The 25,195-nt window shown below is 36.5% G+C and overlaps 5 protein-coding genes across 6 annotated transcripts; 2 read left to right on the forward strand and 3 right to left on the reverse strand.

Moving 5' to 3' along the window:
- Positions 1–2,369, reverse strand: LOC132177899 (uncharacterized). The gene is made up of 4 exons (XM_059590376.1): positions 1,900–2,369; positions 1,401–1,746; positions 1,009–1,319; positions 1–925 (listed from the first exon to the last, which is right to left on the reverse strand). Exons 1-4 carry the CDS (start codon positions 2,367–2,369, stop codon positions 1–3), a joined length of 2,052 nt encoding a protein of 683 aa, XP_059446359.1.
- Positions 2,370–2,481: 112 nt separating this feature from the next.
- Positions 2,482–3,621, reverse strand: LOC132177900 (uncharacterized). The gene has a single exon (XM_059590377.1). It carries the CDS (start codon positions 3,619–3,621, stop codon positions 2,482–2,484), a length of 1,140 nt encoding a protein of 379 aa, XP_059446360.1.
- Positions 3,622–10,852: 7,231 nt separating this feature from the next.
- On the reverse strand, positions 10,853–13,393 carry LOC132179276 (transcription factor bHLH25-like). 2 transcript variants are annotated; one of them, XM_059591976.1, is made up of 5 exons: positions 13,309–13,393; positions 13,076–13,154; positions 12,367–12,870; positions 11,611–11,985; positions 10,853–11,392 (listed from the first exon to the last, which is right to left on the reverse strand). In XM_059591976.1, exons 2-5 carry the CDS (start codon positions 13,109–13,111, stop codon positions 11,318–11,320), a joined length of 990 nt encoding a protein of 329 aa, XP_059447959.1. In that variant the 5' UTR covers positions 13,112–13,154; positions 13,309–13,393; the 3' UTR covers positions 10,853–11,317. The 2 variants fall into 2 exon arrangements, with proteins under 2 accessions (XP_059447959.1, XP_059447960.1); XM_059591977.1 differs by lacking the exon at positions 13,309–13,393 and adding an exon at positions 13,263–13,307.
- Positions 13,394–16,224: 2,831 nt separating this feature from the next.
- LOC132179727 (uncharacterized) lies at positions 16,225–17,255 on the forward strand. Its single transcript, XM_059592490.1, has 3 exons — positions 16,225–16,529; positions 16,609–16,866; positions 16,969–17,255. The coding sequence occupies exons 1-3, from the start codon at positions 16,367–16,369 to the stop codon at positions 17,115–17,117; spliced, it is 570 nt and encodes a 189-aa protein (XP_059448473.1). The 5' UTR covers positions 16,225–16,366; the 3' UTR covers positions 17,118–17,255.
- A 601-nt stretch (positions 17,256–17,856) lies between these two features.
- LOC132180039 (L-galactose dehydrogenase) lies at positions 17,857–22,832 on the forward strand. Its single transcript, XM_059592886.1, has 5 exons — positions 17,857–18,241; positions 19,319–19,547; positions 19,694–19,993; positions 20,788–20,916; positions 22,495–22,832. Exons 1-5 carry the CDS (start codon positions 18,060–18,062, stop codon positions 22,624–22,626), a joined length of 972 nt encoding a protein of 323 aa, XP_059448869.1. The 5' UTR covers positions 17,857–18,059; the 3' UTR covers positions 22,627–22,832.
- The last annotated feature ends 2,363 nt before the right edge of the window (positions 22,833–25,195 follow it).

The raw sequence follows: 25,195 nt of genomic DNA on the forward strand, positions 1-25,195 counted from the left end.
TCAGACTGCTTTATGTACCAGCATCCTTGCTCCAGAATGGCTTCCACAAATTCCTTCATGGATCTCTTTAAGGATATAATCTCCCTCCTCCTTTGAAACACACTTTAATAGTGGCAACATGAAACCCCTCTTGTAAAGGATTCCATTTATCATTGTAAACCTTTCTGCCCTTACCTTCAACCGGATAGTAAGCCTTTTATCTGAGGGAAGTACTCCTTTTTCCAGGTATTCCACGATTTCTAGTTGCGAATTAGGTACGGTCTCGGCTGTCAAGACCGACACCATCTCGGTAACTGATGATTGTAGAAGAATTTGGATAGGAGTCTTGGCTTCAATCTCTTTACTGGCCGTTGAGGCTATCCGGGCCAACTGGTCTGCTCTTTCATTCTCTGGTCTCGGAATTTTCACAATGCTAAACTTCTTAAATAAAGCTTGCAAATCATGCACCTTAGATAAGTATAACTTCATCTTGTCTCCCTTGGCTTCAAATTTTCCTCTGATGTGCCCTACAACAACTTGGGAGTCACTCCGTATTTCCACAAATTCAGCTCCCATTTCAAGGGCTAAACCGAGTCCTGCCAAAACTGCCTTGTATTTAGCCTCGTTATTTGTGGTCTTGAACTTCAACTTCAATGAACTACATAATTCTTCCCCATCGGGAGTAATCATTACTATCCCAGCTCCACCATGCTTCTTTGTAGATGATCCATCTACGTAGATTACCCAAGTCTCATCACTTGGCCAGCTGGTGATGTCTGGCAAATTAGTGAATTCTGCTAGAAAATCAACCAGTGCCTGGCCCTTGAGAGAATTCCAAGGGAGAAACTCAATGTCGAATTCTCCTAGTTCAATAGCCCAATTGGCTAACCTTCCCGAAAGATCTATCTTTCTTAGTACTTTCTTTAGAGGGTATTCAATCAATACCCTAATAGTATGAGCTTAGAAGTAGGTCGGAGCTTCCTGGATGCTATAACCAAGGCGAAAGCCAGTTTTTCCATTTGGGGATACCTTTCTTCAGCGCCTCTCAAAGCCCTACTTGTGAAGTATACAGGCTTTTGAGCTCCCTCTTCTTTTCGGATTAATGCGGCACTGACAGCCGTTTGGGACACGGCTAAATACAAATATAGTACCTCCCCAGGTATTGTCTGGCTCAGCAAAGGCGGGCTCATCAGGTATTCTTTCAACTGTCCGAAGGCTTCTTCGCATTCGTCTGTCCATTCAAAGGCCTTTCGCAAGACTTTGAAAAACGGAAGACATTTATCGGTTGATCGTGAAATGAACCGATTTAATGCAGCTATCCTTCCTGTCAATTGCTGGAGCTATTTTAAGTTTCTCGAAAATTGCATATTCAAGACAGCTTGTATTCTTTCGGGATTGGCCTCTATTCCTCGGCTGGACACCATGTAACCAAGGAACTTTCCTGATGAAACTCCGAATGCACATTTTGAGGGATTCAACTTCATCCCGTACTTCTTCAAGGTTGTGAACGTCTCTTGCAAGTCGAGTATGTGGTCTTGTGGCAACACACTCTTGACTAGTATGTCATCAACATATACTTCCATATTGCGTCCGATCTGGTCTCGGAACATCTTATTTATCAGCCTCTGGTATGTTGCCCCTGCGTTCTTCAAACCGAAGGGCATGACTTTATAACAGTACAGGCCTCGGTCAGTTATGAACGCAGTTTTCTCACGGTCTTCTGGATGCATGTATATCTGGTTGTAGCCAGAGAAGGCGTCCATAAAACTGAGTAAACCATATCCAGCTGTTGAGTCCACCAATGCATCAATGCGAGGTAATGGAAAACTATCTTTTGGGCAAGCTTTATTGAGGTCAGTGAAATCCACGCACATCCTCCACTTCCCATTGGACTTTTTGACCAATACTACATTGGCCAACCAGTTGGGATAATATACTTCTTCAATGAAACGAGCCTTGAGAAGTTTCTCAACTTCTTCTGCTATGGCTACATTCCGTTCAGGGGCGAATTTTCTTCTTTTTTGCTTCACCGGTTGCACTCTTGGATCCACATTTAGCTGGTGGAGGATGTCTTCAGGATCAATTCCTGGCATATCTTTGTGAGTCCACGTAAAAACTTCTAAATTCCTTCTTAGGAAGATGATGAGGCCGTCTCGGATTCTGGGACTAAGCTGCGTCCCAATCTTCAAAGTCTTGTCTCCACTTACTACCACATCCTCCAGAGGTTCAGTTGGCTCCCCCTTTGGGTCATTCCTGTTATTCCCTCCTACTGTACTAATGACAATAGGAGTCGGATCCGAGACCCTCTTGAGAGACGTATTATAACATCTTCTCGCCTGGGTCTGATCCCCCTTCACTTCTCCGACTCCTTCTTCCGTCGGGAACTTCATCATCAAATGGTATGTTGAAGTTACGGCTTTTAACTTATTCAAAGCAGGTCTACTGATAATGCATTGTAGGCACCTGGTCGGTCAATAACCAGAAAATCTACCATCACAGTTTCTACTTAGGTGCTGTTCCTGCCGTTACAGGGAGTGAAATAAGACCAATCGGCTGGACCTGCTCTCCTGCAAATCCGACCAGGGGAGAGCTAAATGGTGTGACCCTATCACGATCGATACCCATTTGCTTAAAAACTGGCCAATACAGTATATCAGCCGAACTTCCATTGTCCACCAGAATTCTGTGGATCATATGGTTGGCTACTGTTATAGTTACGACTAGCGGATCATCATGGGGCTGCATTACCCCCCTAGCATCCTCTTCAGAGAAAGAAAGGATCACTGAATCCTTTTTTGCAACTTTGGATAGTCTCTGCACTGTAAAGACTTCCTCAGTCTGTGTCTTCCTAGCATGGGCTTTCCTGGCCGAATTAGACTGTCCTCCACCAGCTATTCCTCCGGCAATAGTATGGATTTCTCCTACCACCCCTTGATCCCGAGGGGGCCTCGGATCTTCTCTGCGTCCATTATCCTGACCACGTCTCGGCTCTCGTCCTCCTACGTCTTGGTCGGCATCCAACAAGAGGGGCTGTTGGTGGACCGCGTCTCTGTTCCTCTCTCCTGCTAGGAATCTTACTAACCTTCCATTTCTAATGAAAGTTTCGATTTCCTGGCGCAAAGTTATACAGTCTTCTGTCAAATGCCCGTGATCATTATGGTACTCGCAGAACTTCGTCTGATCTCGCTTCCTTGGATCACCCCGCAACTTATTTGGCCATCTGAAAGCTGGGTCTCTTCTGATTTCCATAAACACTTCGTTGACCCTAGTATTCAAAGGTGTGAACCTTCGATCTTCACGCCGCCGGGGTTCTGTTTTTGGGACTGATGGTACAGTCTTCTTTACTACTCTCTTCTGAAACCTTTCTTCCTTCTGAGCAGATGCTATAGGTGGCTCCTTTTTGTCGTCCTCCTTCTCCCGGTCTTCTTCCTCCTGACCTTTTGTGAGAGCCTTAATCATTTCCTCCTGATTAATATACTCTTCTGTTTTGGCGATAAACTCAGGAAGAGTTATTTCTGTAGAACTCTTTGATACTTCGGCCATTAGAGGCCCATTTGGCCTGACTCCATGCCATAATGCGGATAATACCGCCTGATCCCCTGGGTTATCCACTAACAATTTTTCTTTATTGAACCTATGCATGAAGTCCTTCAGGCTTTCTTCCTTCCCCTGACGCAAGGACAGTAATCAAGCCGAGTGCTTCCTCCTCTTCTTGGTAGCCAGGAATTGGCTTAAAAAGAGACTTCCAAGTTCTTTGAAACTATCTATTGACTTGTGAGGCAATCTGGCAAACCAGTCCTGAGCAACTCCTTCCAGAGTGAGAGAAAAGGTTCTGCATGCTATTTCATCCGGAAACCTATGAAGGGAAAAGTGAACACGGACGCTTTTCATATGTTCAGAAGGGTCGCCGCTACCGTTAAACTCCTTGACGCGAGGCATCTTGAAGTTTTCAGGCAAAGGGAAACTTAACACTCGATCAGTGAAGGGCATGTCGGTATTATCCATAAGCCCCGAAGCAGGGGTTTTTCCATCATTTTCAGCCAGCTTGCGAGTTAGTTCTTCGTACTTCTTCTTTAAATCTTCCATGTCAGCACTCATCTGGGTCTCATTTCGCCTTTGAAATTGTTCCCTTCGAGGCCTAGTATGCTGAGACCTCTCTGGGATCTGCTGCTCACGATGCTCCTCATTCTGGACAGTAGTATGATGGCTAGCTTGGACTGAGCTTGCTTCCTCATCGCGATGTGAACCTGCAGTTCGCTTCCCTTCGTGAATTTCCCTTCGCCTGTCCCTCTCACGCCGTTCTTCACGCCTTCTTGCTCGCTCTTGGTCCCTCTGGCTATTACAGCCCTCAGCGGCTGTGAGCCTTACAGCCTGGTCTTCATTCTGCTTTTTCAAAGCCTTCATGGATTAAGACATCTACTTTATGAAGTCGGCTAGATCGGATGGTGGTGGTACGTTGGAGGCTGCGGCCGTGGAACGGGTAGTCACCATTTTGGATTAGTAGAGAACTGATGAAAATTGAAATTCCCACAGACGGCACCAAACTGTTGATGCACAATTTTCAAGAAGGTGACGTGCCACGCTTGCCGAGCTTGAGTTGGACAAACACCCGAACAATTTGACTGCACAACAAAGAAGAAAGAAGGATCGAAGTGACCGGGGGTGAGCCGGCGTGAGCACTCCGATGCCTAAGTCAGAATGGGAAAGGATACTAGTAACAACTACAGAGCTCAAGTTATGAGAGTTGTGATTACCTTTGTTTTGATCATATGACTTGTATTTATAGGCATTTGAGAAAATTTGACTTCCCACTTATTAAGGAATCTTATCCCTTGATATTGGCTAAACAAACATTTGAATGAAAAATCATGTTTGTTAGTTCTTCCATGATTTGAGTGATTTGAGATCAGAGGATCAACTTCGTAATCTTTTAAGATATCGGAGTTATTCCCTTTTACTGAGACTCACATGTCCTGAGTTATTCTCGGACTTTATGGTCTCGGTTAGGAGTTGCCTCGGATTTTGGTCTCGGATCACATGAGTAGGTCTCGTCTCGGATCACTCGAATAGGTCTCGGACTTGGGCCTCCTCTGCCTAGGCCCAAGGACTGCTCAATGAATGGTAGGCCAGTTCATGACCCAACAAAATTCTTCCTTCTAGATAAATCTTTGATTTTGTAATGCTTATACGGACCATGTTGAATTTCCCGTACGTGTTGTGGAACCCATATTGGTAGGGAATGTGTTGATCCAATTAATAGAATGCCGTGTTGAGCCTCAAGGTGAAGATGGTATCCATGTAACATCCCCAGCCCGTTAAGGCTGAGTTTGCCACTTTTCTTCTTTTACAACAAAAGTTCTTGCAAAGATCTATAAGGTCTATCAGAGTACTTGATTTTAAAGGATACAATAAATGTATAAAACATTATTCAAGAGATTTTATTACAAGCGAAATTAGAAAACATTAAACTTTAGTTGCGGAATATCAACTTATTACAATAATTGATATGAAAAGAGTTTGAAAGTTAATAATTATTGCCGCCCCCATTCCGGCCTTCTATTCTAGCGTCCTTTCTACCTGAAAACAAGAAATAAAACTGAATGAGCCCAAAGGGGGCCCAGCAAGTAAAATCCACAACCATAAATAGTTTTGCTCCTTGTTCTCAGTTTTGATAATTGTTTTTACAAATAAATATACATTCAGCCATAATAATAATACATGTATGTACGGTTGTATCTTCTGTAGCATATACGTACTATTACATCTATTATTAGATCATCGTCATAAATCATCTTTATAAATCATCATCATAATGCATCGCTATAAATCATCATAGTATATCATCATTGAAAATCATCATAGTAAATCATTGTTGAAATTATATTATCATTTTCTCATATTAGGGTCCATGTACACTATTACCCCTGTGTACGAGGGTTGCGGGTCCTTGTGACCATGGCACTGAACTGTGGCCTCAGCCATGCCCGACCGTCAATTAACTCTTTTCTTGGTGCACTCAACGGTCTGTTGATGGAATACCACCTTCTGGCATAGCCTCCTTCAGTGGTTTCGCCTCCATCCGAGTATCGGTACCGAACTCCTCTCATCCTTACTTATCTTGGGGCCAAAAATACTCTCCTCCATACATGTGCCCTCATTTCATAAACATTTAACTCATTTCTTGTACTTTTCTTTGTACTTCTTTTGATGCATCTTAGGGCAACATGTAGGAGGGTTTATCATCATTCTTCTTTCTTATAATCATCATCATTTCTCAACTTCCTTTTCTCAAAATGGAAACTTTTCCAAATATAAACTTGTTGTACTTATAAAGTGTTTAAAGTAATAGAAACTTTCTAAATAATTCTTTTAGAAATCCTTCATGCATGCAACATATTTCCATGACAAGTAAATAAAATAACCATTAATAGTTTGATACAAGAATGAATAAATAGCATGACATGAAGTAATTTTAGAAGGGGTAGTAAATCTACTTACATCTAGACTGAAGCTAAAAGTGGTCTGAATGATCTAGTTGCTTCAATCTGACTAACACTATTAGTATATATTTCAAACTAATTTCTCAAGTCCGTTCTCTCTCGTGTTCTTTCTTTCTTGCAACGCTTTGTCTCGCCCTTTCTCTCTTTGTTTCGTGTAAACACTTTCAGAAAGAAGAAAGACCGAGTAGAAAACGGAAGAAGGAAGAATATGTGGAAGAGAGGATATGAGTGGTGAAAATTGTGAAGGGGAAAAGCTCTATTTATAGGAAAAAAACAAATACTATTCCGCCTTTCATTTACAATTCTACCCTTCATTTACTATTCCACCTACCATTTACTATTTTACCTACCATTTACTATTCTACCTACCCTATACTATTCTACTTACTAATCTCCAATTACCATTCATACAATATCATAAATCCCTCAAGAATTAACATCATTGCCTAATATGAATATTAATATAATCATAGCATCAAATGAATATCTCTAAAATAAGACTTTCAAAATCTGAGGTGCTACAATCCACGTGGATATTACAGAAAGATAATTAACCGTTTTTCTTCGTTATCTTTATGGGTCAAACCGTAGGTCAATATTTTTTTTTCTTTTCTTTTTAAATTAAAATGAAGGGAGAGGCAATTAATTGTGGTTATTCTATTTAAGCGTGATCATGATAACACATGTCGGTTGAAAACTACTTAAAAAGGGTATAGATAGAGGAAACTGCAAGCACTCTTTCAAGACCAATTGAATCATATATAGCCTAACATAGTCCTACCAAAATATTAATGGTTTTCAAGGCGACTAATACAAATCAAGTTTATGTGAGTGATTCTCCATTATAAAAAGTCGAATCCACGCCAACTTCATAAAATTTTCTTGTGATCACTGAACCCGCACCTAGCACTGAAAATTTGATTAAAGCAGAGATTATCTTTCTTCCTTTCTTTTTCGAATGTTAGAAAACATGAGTGACAGAAGCTAATAAAAAGTAACTCACCTAATAGTATTTGACATTCAAAAAACTGCCCATTTCTATCATTGTTTCATATTATTATTATTATTTTTTTTTAACATGTTCGTAAAGGGGAAAAGGATGATCGAAATTCGAATTAGTGACTTTCACTTAATAAGGCGTGGTTCCTACTTCCTAGTCAATTGAGCTATTCCTTGAGAACATATATGTGTTTCATTCTATACAAATTTTAAGAGAAGGATTTAAATTTAGGCTAAAAATGGAAATGAAAGAACATAAATGCAACTATGTTTAGACACATACATAAATTCATAAGTTATTATAAACAAATCAACTAACTCAGGAAATTAATTAAGGTATTTAATATATGAAATGTATAATATAATTCTTCAAGTTTTAGTGTAGTACTCTTGTCTGTAAGAAGTAGCTCAATCGGCTGGGACCACGTCTAATGAAACGGAGGTCGTTAGTTCAAATTTTCCTCCCCCTCTTATGCAAACATGTCAAAAAAAAAAAGGGAAAACTTCACTGAAGACCCCCGAACTTTCACTCGTTTTGAAATACCCCTCCTAAACTTCAAAATCTCTCAATTTAACCCCCTGAACTTTCAATTGCTCTCAATTTGGACCCATCCGTCAATTTTCACCGTTAAAAATACAAAAAAAGACCAAAATATCCATGATTTTTGTTTTTTTTTTTGTTTTTAAATAAAAAAACGTTTTAGAAGTTGAAATTTTATACAAAAGTCAGGGGTATAAGCGTTATGTAACATTTAAAATCTGACGGAGGGGTCCAAATTGAGAGCAATTGAAAGTTCGAGGGACTAAATTGAGAGATTTTGAAGTTTAAGGGAGTATTTCAAAACGGGTGAAAGTTCGGGGATCTTCAGTGAAGTTTCCCAAAAAAAAAAAACAAAAAACCTGTAGTACTCTTGAGAACATGATAAAAACAAATTACATAAAATATATTTATCATATTTTTATAATTTAAAATAGGTTATTTCTTTCTTTCATTTAAAAATCTTTACACACCCGTGCACACACACAATATATATATATATATATATATATATATATATATAGGGGGCAAGAAGATCTAAATGTAGGATAGAATATATTACGCGCATTTGACTATAATGTACTTGACCGCTATTTCTTCCTTGACTTTGGTAGGATTCTCTACTATATTTCCTTTGAATTAATGGAGGGGGACAAACCTAATACGGGTTGGAAACATTGAACTATGGTGGAAAAAAATTTTTAAAAAAAAAGAAAGAAAAAAAGAGGAATTTCTTAAGAGACAAGCTAGGTTTAAACCCTAGAAGCCATTCTAATTAAGCCAGACTTTGATTAATTCCACATCTATGGTACAATAGCCTAATTAAGCCAGGCTGGCCAGTGGCCATCTACTGCATATATGCCATGTTCCATAGATTAATGCTAGTTTGATTTTGTGTCATTTTGGGTGTAGACCCCCACGATCAACATCCTCTTCATTTTCAATAGGAAATGAGTCATTTCATAATAAATATTTAAAATTGTTGTATCTAACGGTATAGATAATGTCATGTGATAAATATGTTGGCATGTGATACAAATCTTAAGTAGAACTTATAATTAAAAACCGGCTTGAAAGGTCGGGGAGACTGTCCAAGAGCTTATATGTACATGGTTAAGATTGTACCTCAGTTATATGGACATATCACCACGCTCCACAACCTTTTTCTCTTTTGGCAACTCCACTCACCTATTAGTATCCAATACCTTAACACTATACTCATATATAGTATCAAGACATTTTAATCTAAGCCTATAAGTCGCCTTCTTCCGTGACTAGACTACAAAGTCGCAATTCATTTGATCACATATTCGATAGGCTACATCCAATCTCATACTCAACAAGATAGCTAGCTCTAATTATCCCCATCATCACATGGTTGAAAGAAAATGGTTGTAAATGCCAAACTTCTAGCTATTTTCTTGTTTCAAAAAAAAAAAAAGACTCTTCTTTTTCCTCTTCTCTTGTTAACTATATGTCCAATGAGCCAAGAACTAAAACAAATCAACAAAGGAATCTCTACCTAGTACCACTGTAGGACTCTAGTATTTGTTCATGTATTCATCAGACAATCCAAAGATTTCTCTCTTAAGGAAGCAAATAAACCAGCAACATCATGTTTTTCCAACTTGATGGTTGTAATATTCTGTTTCTGCCCTTTTATTTATTTTTTTTTTTTCAGAGGAATCTCAATGTTCCCCAATTAAGAAGAAAAGAGTTCACAAAGTCATAGGAAGATCATAATCTTTTGGGGGGACTAAGAGATCAATCCAAAATGCTTTATTAATGCAACTTACATTGCTTGAAGATTGTGTATATTAAATAAAGCATCTAATGACAAACAAAATAACCTGTTTTGATACCCTTAAGATAATATATTGTCTTTTCAGGAGTGTCAATTCTTTAAGCTACTATCAGATGCCAACTACTGATCAGTTAACCCTAGTTCTCAACCTAATGGCATAAATGATTGATGATATTAGCATCTGCCTGTTTGGTATTAGGTAGAGCCTAACTGTTATCTCTGTGAGTATTAGAATATCATTTTATTTGGTATGTTCCCCAAGTAACTTGGACATTAGGGCAACCATTAAGAAAAAGACAGAAAAACTTAATATAATTGCATCAAGATTCTACTACAATGGCATCCTTTAGCACATAGGACGAGGAATGTCAATTCCATAACCTTGCAAGTATGATGACCCAGTTCTGTTTTACTTCTTAGGTATCCCTGGTTTACTTTGTACACATGTTGACTGAAACCCAACATTGTGCTAAATTTTTTTTTAATTTGACTGTTCTTTGGTTTACTGGAGACACACTTAGGGTTCGTTTCATAACGTCTTTTGGATTTTAACAAGCAACTCTAAACACAAAACACTCAAAACAACTTTCACTTTTATATCACATTTCAACCAAAAAGCAAAAAGCCCCTTCTAAGAAAGCATTGCCAAACAAGTAATGTTTCCTGTAATTTCCTTGCTTTCCACACAGATAATCTTGCTGTAGTCGGTGCCAAATTAATTGATTTCTTTTTCCTTAATATGCAAGGTCTTTGTTAGGTGAGACTGACCTTATATAAGTAATTTTAAAGAGCTCTAAATAGACTAGTCATTTTGTAGTGATAATGTTATTGCAGTTGTATTTGAATCATGGTTCAGCAAATTCGACGGTTAAAAACCAAAGTTATAGTTAGCATGAAAATTTTAAGACCAGTTGCTTTCAAGCAAATGTTGATTCCATGATGGCTATTGCATATTATTGAGAGTTTGTCTGTAACAATCTTGCAAATAGCAATAATACATGGATAATATGAACAACTTGCAATTATTGCATCATTATCAAAGTGTTACAATCTAATGACATTACAAGGAAAAAGAGGCTCCATAAGAGTTATCAAGATGCCTCTAAAACATGACTAAGTAACTACTGAAACAGAAGCCTGTTTGTCTACACACCAAAAAAGCCATATTCCCTCTTCAACCACTCCCAAAAAGAAAACCCCAAACAAACTGTGATATCACTCTTTTTGAACAGGTGAGAATTTCAACATGGCCAAGAGTTAACCATGCAAAAATTCAATAAAGAAAAACCCACCTTCAAAAGGGATCTCACAGCAAACAAGCTTAAAACTAGATGGTCTAATATGGTAGAGCATTACAGGCCTTGTAAGCAGAAAACTTGAAAGACTTTGACTTCTTGTGTTTTTGAGGATTATTCCTGTCCTCTGAAGCTTCCAGCAGCAGCAGCAAAGAAACTTTATAAGAGGCTTTTATATATTAGCTCAAATTCCAACTTCTTTTCACATGATCAACTCGAAAGCCGGTCGGAGATTCCTTACAAGATCCTTCACAGACATGCTGAATTCCTCATCCATCTGCACAATGTAAAGAAGGCATTAATTGGGAAAATATCAGTTACTTATTTCCCAAGAAAGAAAACATTGTGTGTGTGTGAGTCAGTCGCCTTCATTTAGTGGAATTATTTCATATAAACAACAGTTTAGAGAATTAACATCAAAAACATTTTTTTTTTTCGATTGCAACTTTAAACTTAAATTTCCAGATTCAGTTCATAGAACAAATGAAGGAAAACCTGAGCAATAATAGTGATATCAAGAGCAGAACTCCCAAATGTCATGACACTGCTATTGATGACTGTCAGGTGGAGCTTTTCAACTTCAGCCACCGATTTCTCTAGCAATCCTTTCCTTTTTTCACAGTGAATTCTTATGAGGACATTTTTGTCGCAGAATCTTGCTTCAATTTCTGGTAGATGCTCATCATGGGGGTCGCTGGAGAGGCTTTCATTTGAGGCAGAGTTGTCACCATCAAGGAAGAGTTGAGATTTCCTTACAAACACCACTGATTCTATGTTCTTCTTCCTAGTTTGTTCCTCAAGTGTCTTCACTCTCTCTTGCATTTGTTTCAAATACTTGATAGCATCACCAAGAACAGAAGCCTTGTCCATCTATCAACAGCATGAAGATATGATTTAGCAGAAATACTTAATCCTTAAACTCAGGCATTAGTAATCTCCTGCCTTTGCCAATAGTCTAAAATAGAACTCACAAAGATGTAATAGTCAATAGGAGTGGTTTATGCTAAGAAATATTACAGATTATATAGAAATGTTTATACTAAGAAAGATACCAAGAGGATTTAGTCTAAGAGAAAGCTTAGGTGAATTTCAGCAATCATATAGTTTCTTTTAGAAAGCAAAGTTTATATTCTCTAATCCCATTTTCTTTTTTTGTTCTGTCAAATCAGGGAACATAAAAAGAGGAATAAAAAAATAATAATCCAAGAGGAGACATTAAGAAAATATAATTGGCACGGAATATTATTATACCTTCTTAAGGCCAGGAACTATAGCAGATAATGCTATGAACCGCTGGCTGAGCTTCTCTCTCCTTTTCCTTTCTGCCATAATGTGATCTTGTGCTTGGGAAAGTCTAGTGCTTGTGCTAATCCTCTTACCCCCCTGGCAAGAAGGAAGGGTATTCATGATTTGGGAAGATACTACCTCCTCTTTAGGCTTTAAAACACCCATGTGATTTGTGTAGTTCGCATCCGCAAACGATAGATTAATGGTTGGATCAGAAGAAGCAAGTTGGGGATATGATACATGATCAAGTTTGGATGAATTATTCCAGCTGTTGACTTTGAGCTGTTTCATGGTTCCATCAATTCCAGTCTGAGAAGTTCCCATGGAATTTCTGTGGTTGAAGTTTGGGTGAGTCATGAAACAATGTTGTAAATTCTCTCCAAATGTAGTGGATGCTGGTTGCAGCATGCTGAGCTCATCTAGAGAGTTCGTGTGCCACTGGTTGATGAACCTAGGATCCTCCATACCCTGCAAATTTGATGTTTTCCTCTTTCTAATTATATCTTATCGTAAGAAAACTCTCAAATTACTCAGCAAACATTTTATAAACCAGAAATTTCCAACTTGTTACAATTAGTCAAAGATTATCTGCTAAGATTTTATACATTTTTAGATAATCAGTAAACTAACTATCACCTAACCACAACATATGCAGGAGCACATTACCACTTACCAGTTCAGATAACTCTCTCATGGAAGAAATCTCCATTAGAAGAACTCCTTTGCTGCTTAAAAGAGTTCAAGGAAGGATCCTGCATGAGAGGTAAACAAAACAGATTACTTGGGTATTCAATTTCCAACAAAGCTGGTAGATTTTTCCTAAACTTTTCATTCAAAAGTGTGGCAGAGAACAATCTCACCTACAAACAACAACAAACAGCTCGAAATAGCAAGAAGAAAGCTCACCCTTTAGTTCTGATAAAATCTTTCCTTTTCCTCCTTCTCACTAGAAGGATAGAGACCGCCTGATTCCTCAATATTTATAGCTCACCGATCCATAGCCAGTTAAGAGCGTTCACATTGGACTAGTCAATATATATATATATATATATATATATATATATTAAAGTGTTAATTAAATAATTAAATTCATTTATGCCTATTAGCTTAAGCTTTTGGAATAACTGATAATTTAACATAATATCAGGGCCTACTACAGGACAAATAAAGCTCACACTACTTACCCTGTAACAAGGACCAAGAAAAATATTGGCTTTAGGAAGGGTGTTGATAAATAATCTCATATTACCTGTGGACAAGACCTTGGGCATATTTATAAGGAATTGACAACCTTCTCTCATAAAACCGGTTTTATTAGATGAGTTAGGCCCACGAATTTCTTTATTAGTGGTAATTTAACATGGTATCAGGACCAAAGATCCTGAGATTGAACCTTGAATCCGTCAATTCACCCCTCATTTAAATTAAATATTACACGTGTTAGGCATCACCTGTTAAAAAAAAGTTTGAACTCACACGTGAGAGATATTGTTAAACTAATGATTAAGTGATTAAATTGATATCTTTCTATCGGTTTAAACTTTCGGAATAACTGGTAATTTAATATGGTATCAAAACTAAAAGTAGTCAATTTCGACTAAGGATTTAATTAGCTGATATAGTAGTCAACAAATTTACTGACCATTATAGCTCAACAATACATAAAAATCTAATAAAATATTCAATTTTGATTCTCTCTCGTTTTCTGAAGAATATTTTAAATGAAGATGCTTTAAAAAAGTGAATAGTTAAAATAAAAAAGAAATATATATATATATATATATATATATATATATATATTCTTTAGTAGTTAAATTTGAACTAAACATTTACTGAACTCAAACGCTGAAACATTTGCAAGTGAGTTGGCCATAGACATTCTGATTATCCTTAAGTGCAATTATTATTATATTCTCCTGGGTCACTTCAAGCTGGCAAATTAATCCTCATAACTAATAAGCAAAGTCAGTTTTGTAGTTTTGTGGACTTTTAGGAGGAAGCCTCACCAACTAGCCGTTGAAAAATTTCACTCAAGATTTTGTTAATGAGCACGCTAATCTTAAACATGTGGGCACTCAAAAGTCTAAATCAACCAAGCCAACCCACAATCTTGTTTTCTTTCTTCCTTTCTTTGCATTCAAAAAGATTACAGAAAGAGCTGGTGACCCAACCCCCCTATAAATCACAGTTTAAAGCCCATGTGAGTTGAGACGTGTCATCTATAATAAACAAGAGATTAAGAAAATAATTGGGTTTTGTTTCCAAAAATTTCCTTTGACTTTTGTTGTTTGTCTTATCCAATAAACTGGCGAAACGTGGCCAACGTAAATGTTGTCGGGCCCGTGAGTTCCGGCAAACCGACCCATAAAGTTGTGGAACAGGGACATAAATTCTGTCCCAAGAAACTTGTAGTCAAAAGTTGTTGACATTGATGATTCCAGCCGATCAATGATGGTGGTGCAGGCCAAGTTTGAAAATGCTTTGTTCACAACAAATGGGTGCGTGTCGGCGCCGAAATGCCCTGAAAAGGGTCGGCAATAAGTGCACTTGGCGACGCCGGCCGTCGTGTGAAATGGCTTACCGTGTTTCCTTTCTAGTTTCTTTAAGCATGATGCATTTTGATATCAAGGACTCAAGCCAATATCTATGAAGAAAGAAAAAACATAAAAAAAAGGCACTCAATTAATTAAGCTTGTAATATATATAGAACCAGATTACTATAATATTAATTAAATGATTAAATTTAGTGTTTTTTATAGGTTTATAATTTTATAAACTAATGGATGAACCAATTTGTTGGAGAGAGAAGTCTTCGCAAAACTGTTAGAAAGGAGTCAAGTGAAAGCATAGGCTCGTGTTGGCAATTTGGGATTGGCTGCCACGGTCTGCGGTAAGTATGGTTATGAGAGAGCTAGCAAAATTGTGAAAAGAAAGAAAAAGAGGGTAGAAGTATGGAAACTTCCTTGTAGTTAGTTGATGTTCTTCTTTCATAAACATTATGGGTCATGGTCTCATAAAACACAAGAAGCCATCAATCATTAGGCAATAACTATGAAAGGGTGAGCCTAAGCACATATCGCACCTCTCGGACCGGGTTTGAATTTGTTCCAACGGGCACAAGTGCCAAAGGAATTTTAGTGTCTCCACCATGTGTAACGACTTAAGAAAAAGCGTTAGCCACATCTGCGCTATCACTCCAAAAGAACTAGTCAATTTGAAACTTTTCTATAATCTATTATAAAGCCAAATTTCACCTAATAATTAGAAAATGTGAGATTTAGTACTCATAACTAATTATGTGTATAAATCATCCACTTTATGTTGACTGCTTTTCATCTTATCAGTTTGACTTAATAACTAGGCAATGTGGTATTTAACACTCACAACGGGTCTTTGGCCGAGACCTAGCATGGGTTACGACTTGATCATGCAGGTCACGGCCAGACTCGCCTGGGTCTGTTGACCAATGGCTAGGTCACAACCACGACCCAGCTGTGGGTCTCTGGCCGAGACCCGCGCTGGGTCATTGTGAGTTTAAAAAAAAAAAAAATTATTATTTTATTATTTTATAATTTTAAATTAAGTGTAAATTTGAAATTTTATAAGATATAAACCTCATTTTACTACTTTTAACGTTTAAAATCTAACGAATAGGTCAATTGAATCAAATTAAAAATTTAAAGAGTTAAATTAAGAGTTTTTTAAATTTATAAGATCTCTCGAAAGCAGTACTTCAAGAGTCTAAAGTTTCTCCCCCCCCAAAAAAAAAAAAAATTCCAAACGATTGATTTCTCGGGAATTATTTTCGTGTGTAGAGTGTGTAGAGTGTAGCAGTCGTTGTCTTCTGTGAAGAGTGTGCTGTATCTAACAGCATCGTTCCGGTTTCCCACAAAACAGCTTTTTGTGCAGTAAAATTGATATTCAGCTGTCTCTTTGAGCTTTTCTGTGTATTTCAAAACGTACAATGCGCCGAGAAGAAAAACGACGCAGGTTCAATGAAGCCGTTGTCAACATGCTGTTTCCCCAACCACCGCCTCCTCCACAAGTACTACGGGAAGAGGAGGAGGACGAGGAAAACGAACCGGTGAACATATTGCGGGAAGACTTAGATACGGATCTTATTCCAGGTTTCAATAAATATGCGAACTATTTTGACTATGTAAATTATTCGTAATCAGTAATTTGACCAAGTGAGTGAAAATGCAGACGATTTGGAAGAGAGCGATTGCTCTGCATGCGATGATCAAGATGGTGAATCCGGGCCTCGGAGGAAGCTGATGAGGGCTCAGAGGAAGAGGCTTCGCAAGAAGAAGCTCAAGGAGGACGCATCCCGCCGCGGGAATATTATTGGGCCGTTGTTACCTTCAACAAGCGAAAGTGGAGGTGGTGATGTTGATACGGAGCCTCCAGATGTTCGACGGAATGCCGCAGAGAAGAAAGTTGATACTTCAGCTGACAACTCAGGTGAAGATCCACACACTGACACACGCACATAAACTTAATGCCATATTCAATTGTTTTACGTGCCTGAGTAAAGCGAGCCCTTTGTGTTACGCATTTGTTCAGGAGAGGAGACTGCTTGCGGTAACCAAAACAAACTGAAGCAGAGAAGAATGGCGAAAAGGCTGGCAAAGGGATTGAAGCCATCTAATCTGCAGAATTGCAGTCAAAATCATCAGCATTGCGCTGATGATGAGGACGTGGGTTCCAAGTGAAATCGTGTTGCCATAGCATAGATATATTGATTATTGATTATTGAGTTATTTGAATATGAAAAGCAGTTGAATTGTTGAAATACTATGTGCCAACATAATGTACGTTTCTCATAGAACAAGTTAATATGTCTAAGAAATTCGCCCCCCAAATTAAAAGTTCTATTTCCGCCCCTAAAAGCCGCATCAAGGAATGTTAGAAATCAGAAATAATAATATAGACCTCGATTTACTTTCTTTAATTAATTAATGAGTAATGTTAAAAACTATATTTTTATTCTACTACTATCTCACTTTACCGAAGTGATAATTGTAACACACGGATCTCATATTAAGAAGACGAAGAATAGTTCATATAGAGTTGGTGATTTATAAAGATAGTTGTAAGATAGCGCATATCTGAAGCTGAGCTTTATAAAAATTTTTAGAAAAGTTTCAAATTGATTAATCTTTTAAGGTGATAGCTCAGATATAGCTAAAGCTATTTTTTATTATTATTATAAATCCCTCATTTAAACTGATATATGTGTTATAAGAATCAGTCTACGGACAATTTAAATCACATATAAATTTAGTAAATTGAATCAAAAAAGGCAGTTAAAAAAAATTATCCATCAAAATCAAACTAATCTGATGTGAAAATTCGAGTGAAAACTCCAGCTTTGTATTTGTTTCTTGGCAAGAGTCCATGACCGCAGGTCCGCAGCAGCTTCTGCGAAGAAATACAGATCAATGAAAATCCATTCTGTGTGGTACCCACTAGAGATCCAATCCAACTCAGTGCGATCCAAACCCCACGTGCCACGGTTCTACCACTTGGCCTTTTAAATCTTGTTTCACTCAATTTTCCTTTTAACCGTTAACACTTTCTTTCCCGGGGATCTTCACTCTCAAGTTTTCTCGCTTCCCAAACACCCTCGGCACGGACACAGAACCCTGGAACGAATGGCTTCGTCGCCGGCCAAGGTCGAGCTCCGGGAGCTTGGGAACACTGGGCTCAAGCTCAGTTGTGTGGGCTTCGGGGCGTCGCCTTTCGGCAATGTCTTCGGCCAAGTCTCCGATGACGATGCCATCACCTCCGTCCGGGAGGCCTTTCGCCTAGGCATCAACTACTTCGACACCTCTCCGTACGTAATTTCATTCCTGAAAAGTGAAATTTTGTGTGTGTGACAGCATTTAGTGTCGAGAAAATGTAGGGAAAGAGTGGAAAATGTATAGTAAAAGAAAGGGATATATTTCTTTGATGTCTCTTGCTGAGAAAATGTAGGAAAAAATGGAAAGTAAAGGAAAGTTGAAAAATGAAATGATCGTATCTCTCGTAATGCAGGATCGAAAAATAAAACTTCTTACACTTAGATTAGTCCAACTTAGCTAACAAAATTTGGAATTCCGTATGTGTAGTTGGGTTCAGTTCTTATGAGAAGAAATTGATCAATTTATTTGATGCCTCGGCACATGTGTTACTATTTCTGGAAGGTTTAATTTTAATTAGAAAATATTAGAGTAATAGATGTTATATTTTCATTATGGAAAACTCTAGTGGACAAAGATTTTTGTTTTGCTGATCTTAATACCTTTCAAGAGCTTGGAACTCATTAATGCTTTGTTTGGCTGCCCAAAAATTTTAAAAGGGGAACAAATCTAAGGAGTGACGAACTAAAGTGCTATCTAAATATTTTGTTGTGTGAATCGTTCGGTGACCGTGTAAAGGGCGATCCATCTTAATGAAGATCGCTAATTACTTGACTTTTGGTGGGTCTCTTTGTATGTGTTGTCCAGAAAGTGGGTTTGTAACACAATAGTGCTTGCCCTTTCTTTGAAGCAGGCCACTTTTTTCCAGAACACAGTCCGGGATAACCATGGCCGTGTATATTCAAGTTAAAAACTTCACTCTTTTCAACTCTATTTGATGTGCTTGGCTATTAGCCATTAAAAAAAAAGGGGGCATATGCATTAGATTTCAAATTTAACACTATTTTTTTCTCTGTTTCTCTTGGCCCCAAATAGAGGTCAGTAGTTGTGCTAAAGTTGCACGCTTTCACCCTTATTATGTGCTTTCTTGTTCTCCAATAATTAGTTGCTTTTAACTTTCATTCTTGGACATACTAATTATGTGCTTTAATTGTGATAATTCACTCATTTTTGTAAGTTTTGATGATACTGTATTTTCTTTCTCTGCTTTCTTTTGTTTTCTCATTTTTAAGATATTACGGAGGGACTTTGTCAGAGAAGGTACTTGGTAAGGCACTAAAAGCTGTAGGAGTTCCAAGACACGAGTATATTGTATCAACAAAGTGTGGGCGGTACATTGATGGTTTTGACTTCAGTGCCGATCGAGTGACTAGGAGCATTGATGAGAGCTTGGCAAGGTTGCAGCTAGATTACGTTGATATCCTGCAATGCCATGACATTGAATTTGGATCTCTAGATCAGGTGCTTAATTAATTAACCTTGTTTACCTTCTTTGAATATGTATCATTATAATTATGCATATTTCTAAGGGTATTCACATGTTTGATGTTTGTTATGAAACTCACTGTGATAGTGATGCTTGGATTCTTTAATGGTTTTGTAAACAGGTTGTGAATGAGACTATTCCTGCACTTCAGAAATTAAAGGAAGCAGGGAAGATCCGTTTTCTTGGAATTACTGGACTTCCTTTGGAAATTTTTACTTATGTACTTGATCGGGTGCCACCTGGCATAGTGGATGTAATTCTGTCTTATTGCCACTACAGTATTAATGATTCAACATTGGAGGATTTACTACCTTACCTAAAGAGCAAAGGGGTTGGTATAATTACTGCTTCTCCACTTGCAATGGGTCTTCTTACTGAGAGTGGTCCTCCAAGTTGGCACCCAGCTTCACCTGAACTCAAGGTGCTCTTCTTAAATTTTAATTTTTTATGCTTCTTTTGCATCAGGATATATCCTTTTAACCAACACCATTTTTATATGTGTATGTGCTGATGTGTGTCAACCTGTGGTGCCAAAAAGGAATGAAAAAGTTCCCCAAGCTAACAAATATCGTGAAAGGAGAGATAGACACTTCTTAGAGAGGAATAAAGGGAGAGATTGACACTTGACAAGAACTAATGATCAATTATTATATAGAATGAAAATCTCTTCTGATTATGGATGTTAGTTTATATAATATTCAGATATCTAGAAAAGTGCTTCTGCATAAGTGCTTTCATGTACACCTGCAACTAGGTTTATGTTTTTATAAAGGAAAAAATAATGTTTATTACCTTGTTGCCAAGTTTTGAGGGGAAGTAGTTCACGATAAATTCCAATTTGAGTACACGGGATTACCACAATATTTCATTCTCCTATGTTGGACTCCTAGCTAACCAGGTAAAGAGAAGAATGAACAACATACTGCATTGCTAAAATGAAAGGTAGACAAAACTCTATTTGTGAAATAAACGTAATTTTGCTACCTGTTAAGTTTTGATGTCTGTCCAGATAAGAGAGTCACCTCTGTTGATCATTTTTTAGGTAATAGGTTCATGCCCCTTCGTCTCCGCCATCGAACATTTTAAATTTTCTCAAAGATATTATAACTGTTTGCTTATTGTCTAGATGGATTACATCATTTCTGAAATTTGTGTGTGGTTTGCAGGATTTAATATGATTTTTTTTAACCATTTAATCTGTTTCTTATTTTCCAGTCTGCATGCCAAGCTGCTGCTGCCTATTGTAAAGAAAAGGGGAAAAATATTTCAAAGTTAGCTATGCAATATAGCCTGTCAAATAAAGACATTTCATCTGTGCTGGTTGGAATGAACTCTGTTAGACAGGTAGATTTATCATTTCCTTAATTTCCACATTACCAAAATATTCATGTATTTTTTTCAAAAATTTCACACATATCTATCTCAGCATGTTGAGTATATGCATATAACCCTGCTCTCAAGCCTTACTCATGGTCATCAAATATATATATAAATTGACTGGCTCATGTCTGTTGCATTAAAATTGAATAATTGCCTTTTTCTTGTATAAAATATTTACTCTAAACACATAGGAATTCACTTTTTTGTCATTGTGCTTTACATGATAACTGACATATATTGAGTATGAATAGCCATCTTTAACACTCATCAAGTGGAACTATTGGCTCAAATTCTTGGTACTGCTGGCACATAAGAAACATGTGTATGTCTTTCTGCTTGTTTTATAATTAATTCATGTAGACACGTGTTTCAGTTGATTCCCCTCTGTACAAAAGTCATGTTCCAAATGTGTTTATTCAAGATAAAGTTTGCAATGAGTTTATGATTAGTTGCTCAGTGTCATCCTTCTTAAGTTATGTGATAAATGTGAGTATATTGTGCAATGTTATGATGCATTGCTTACGGAAGGTCAATGTATTTGTAGTCGGATATAATTAAAATGGATGTTCAAAATGAGATACTGCAAAAAGTAGGCTTCAGTTACAAGAATGAACAACTACGAGGGGCAGCCTTTTGTTAAGAAATTTCTTGTTGTAGAAAGTGGACAAGTCTCGGTGTCGAAGAACTTAAAATATGGAGATATGGATGCAGTACTCTATTTGAGTGACACCTCTTGTACTTTTGGTCCTTTTGATTTTAAGAATCGAAGTTTTCAATTTTTCAATTTTAAATTTCAAGCTTTAGCTCATTTCCAATCATAGACTCATTTTGTCAATTTGAAAATAGGAAAATTCTTTCTTTCCAGTTATATCCCTCAATTTCTCCCTCTCTCTCTCTCTAGGCTCCAACCGTGGAGCTTGAGCCATAGTCAACCTCCCTCCCTGGCTGTAGAGATTGACCTCCATGGCCATGGAGCTTGGAGCTTGAGCTCGACATTTAAAATTAGGAGGGTATAGCTGAAAAAAATCCATTTAAAATTTGCAGAATACTAATGGAGGTCTTTGATTGAAAATAGACCGAAGTTTGTATCTAAAAGTTGAAAAGAATCCACAAAAATGAGGGATATCAGATATAATTTTCCTGCTTTATGTAATGAAACCACCTTTCTTATTTTTTTATTTTATTTTATTTTTTTTATAAGTATATAAATAAACCACCTTCTACATGGTTGAATTAGAATTCCTTTATTCAACCAAAATAAATAAATAAATTAGGATTCCTTTAGCATGCATTGTCGTTATTTTCTTCATGTGCCTGTAGTAGTGATGCTAAAAAAAATTTGTCAACACCAAGGATTCCGTAGTTCCAACCAAGTGCCAGAAAATTGTCTTAGTGGCTCGTCGCTGATTAACACACAAGACCTTAGCATGATACCAAGCGATATATGAATTGAGTTGTATTATCTACTAAATGATGTTGAATTATCTCTTGACAATCAATCTTTTCAAAATGTTTATAAATTGGTGGCATTTTGACAACCAGGTTGAGGAGAATGTTGCTGCTGCTCTGGATCTCGAAACTGCTGGGAAAGATGAGGAAACTTTGTCAGAGCTTGAAGCTATCCTGAAACCTGTGAAGAATCAAACATGGCCAAGTGGAATCCAACAGAGATAACTACTGCCTTCATGTTGGTGAATTATTTCTGTTCGCCCAGTAATAAATAACAAACTAATCCATTTGAAGGCAAATTCAAATACTTATATGCTTGTCATCTAAGCATACACTATGCATCATTTCTTTTTCTGGGACAGAATGTAGACATTATATATTGTGATTTTGGAGTAATGTGATAAGGTTCGCCTCTGCTAGCCAAAAGGAAAGCACTGATGTATGTCTCATTATAATGGTTGAGATTTCTGGTGGCATTTTTCTTTGTGGATTAGTTGATTTTTCTTCTTCTTTTTTTTTAAAAAATTTTTTTTTTTTAACTTTTTTTATCTAGAAGGCAAAAGTTTTAAGTTGGCAAACTTAAAGTTGGGAATTTTTTCTTACACAAAACATTGTAATCTTCAAGAACCAATTGCTTGACCTGGTATTGACTTGCACTTTGATTGTCCATATTAAAGAGTCAGAAATTACTTTTATTTTCACATATTTTGGTCAGAGAAAAGAATATGGGGAGAAATACAGGGACAGCAAATCATGTAATACATTAGGGCGACATATTCCATGGTAATAAACTCATGAAATATGATAATAGGTGCTTAATTTCTTTGATTATATACATGCATTAGACGTTTTCCTAGTTAGATTGGTTGTTGTGTCTAAGGGTGAATAGCAGTAATATTTAATATGATGGGATTCTTGCTGACTGAAAAAACCCTAGATCAGAAGGTTTATAATTGGTTATGTTTGTTAAAATTTTTGTTTTATGTGTTTCTTGTTCTCAAAACAAAAACATTAACAAACAACCAAAAACAAATATATATATATATATATGTTCCTGTTTTTTTTTTAAAAAAAAAATAAATAAATAAAATTATGTTTTGGCCAAACAACAAAAAATATTGCAAGAAAAGTTACTTTTCTAAAAGCATAAAGTAATGAATTTGTTTAAGTAATAGCAACAAATATGAATGAAAAATTTACACCATCTAAACTCAGTACTTGCTTTCTCAAGGGGTTTGTGATACCCGTTATGAGTATTTACTTAATTAATACATTATTGGAATTATGAAATGTAGTTTTCTTTTCATTATTTGACAACAAAGGAAAAAAATAGTAAAGTTAAGTTTTAAAAATGGCAAAGCCAAAAACAATAATTTTGAATAATAATAATAATAATAATAATAGAATGAGAAATTACAAGTATGTTCATAATTACAAAATTTTTACAATTGACACAACCTTATAAATTTGTAATAGTCAAGTGACTCACTTGTCTTCTACCACAATAGCTCTTTTTAGAATCATTGGACAATTCTTCTACTTGATCTCTTTTATCGGAACTCCAATAAACTTCAGTTATTGTTGATGAATGGTTGTAGTTTATAACGAGGACTCTAAGAAAGAAGCAATTGAAAAGCACAAAATATGAATTTTCTCTCTTAGCACATAAAGAAATAAATTCTTTCTTATCAGAAAATAAGAGTAATATTAATGCTAGAAGTCACTTTTATGTCACTCAAAAAATAATGTGGCTTCTAAAATCACCATTAATTTTGTGATTGATTATTATTAAATTTTGATTTGAAAAGCCATCTTATTTTGAGAGGGGCACAAAATGGATACAAGAGATACATAAGTGTGACTTCTAAAATTACTCGTGAAATAATGCCTCAATTCCCTTAAAAAATCATGTTCCGAAAAGCCTTTAAATAGACTTAGAGCTTGTATGAGATTGCGTTTGAAAAATAGAGCTTTTAAGTCAAAAAGAGCTTTTGAGCAAAAACTTCATTTTTAAGCTTTTGTCAAAAGTGTTTTTTAGTCATTTTTAGACTTTTTTGACCCTTGAATGGGCTTTCAATTTTTTTTACCAAACGAATATTTTTTTCTTCAAACTGACTTTTTTAGTGCTAAAAGCATTTTTAGGCCTCTCAAACGCAATTCCAAACAGACCTTTAGAAAAGTAGCCCTTAAATTTGAAAGTTTGTTTCCAAAATATTGTTGTTTTTATGTGCTCGTTTAGACGAGCCTGGATTAACTTACAAAGATATAAATTCCTAGTGCAGCGTGTCTGTTAGAGGCTTCTAATGAACTTTCAAACAAAGCATTATGTGAAAATCTCATTCGTACTCATTGCATACGAGCTTCTTGGCCAATCTTCAAGTAGAACCTCTTTCGTACGAGCTTCATATGAGATTGCAGATGAGCTATTTAGTAAATATTGGAATTGACATTTTTTCATAAAATACAAAGTTTTAATATTTTGAATAAGCTTTCCAATGCCACCAAGTTTTCTTAAATCATATCTCGAAATCAAAAGTTTGATCATTTTAATCATACTAGATTAATGTTGACAAGTGACAACATACACAAACGTGAATGCTCATGGCTTTTGATCAACTTTTTTATAGACTTAACCCTAGACTTAAACTTATAACCAAACATGTTTTGAGACTGAATTTGCCAACATTAAAAACCTAACAATAAAATTATTTGGTTATAATTATCAATAACTTTATATATATATATATATATCAAAAAATAATAATAATAATAAAAGGAAAATAACATTCGCCGG

The sequence above is a fragment of the Corylus avellana genome, chromosome ca4, assembly GCF_901000735.1.
Source record: "Corylus avellana chromosome ca4, CavTom2PMs-1.0".
Lineage (NCBI taxonomy): Eukaryota > Viridiplantae > Streptophyta > Magnoliopsida > Fagales > Betulaceae > Corylus > Corylus avellana.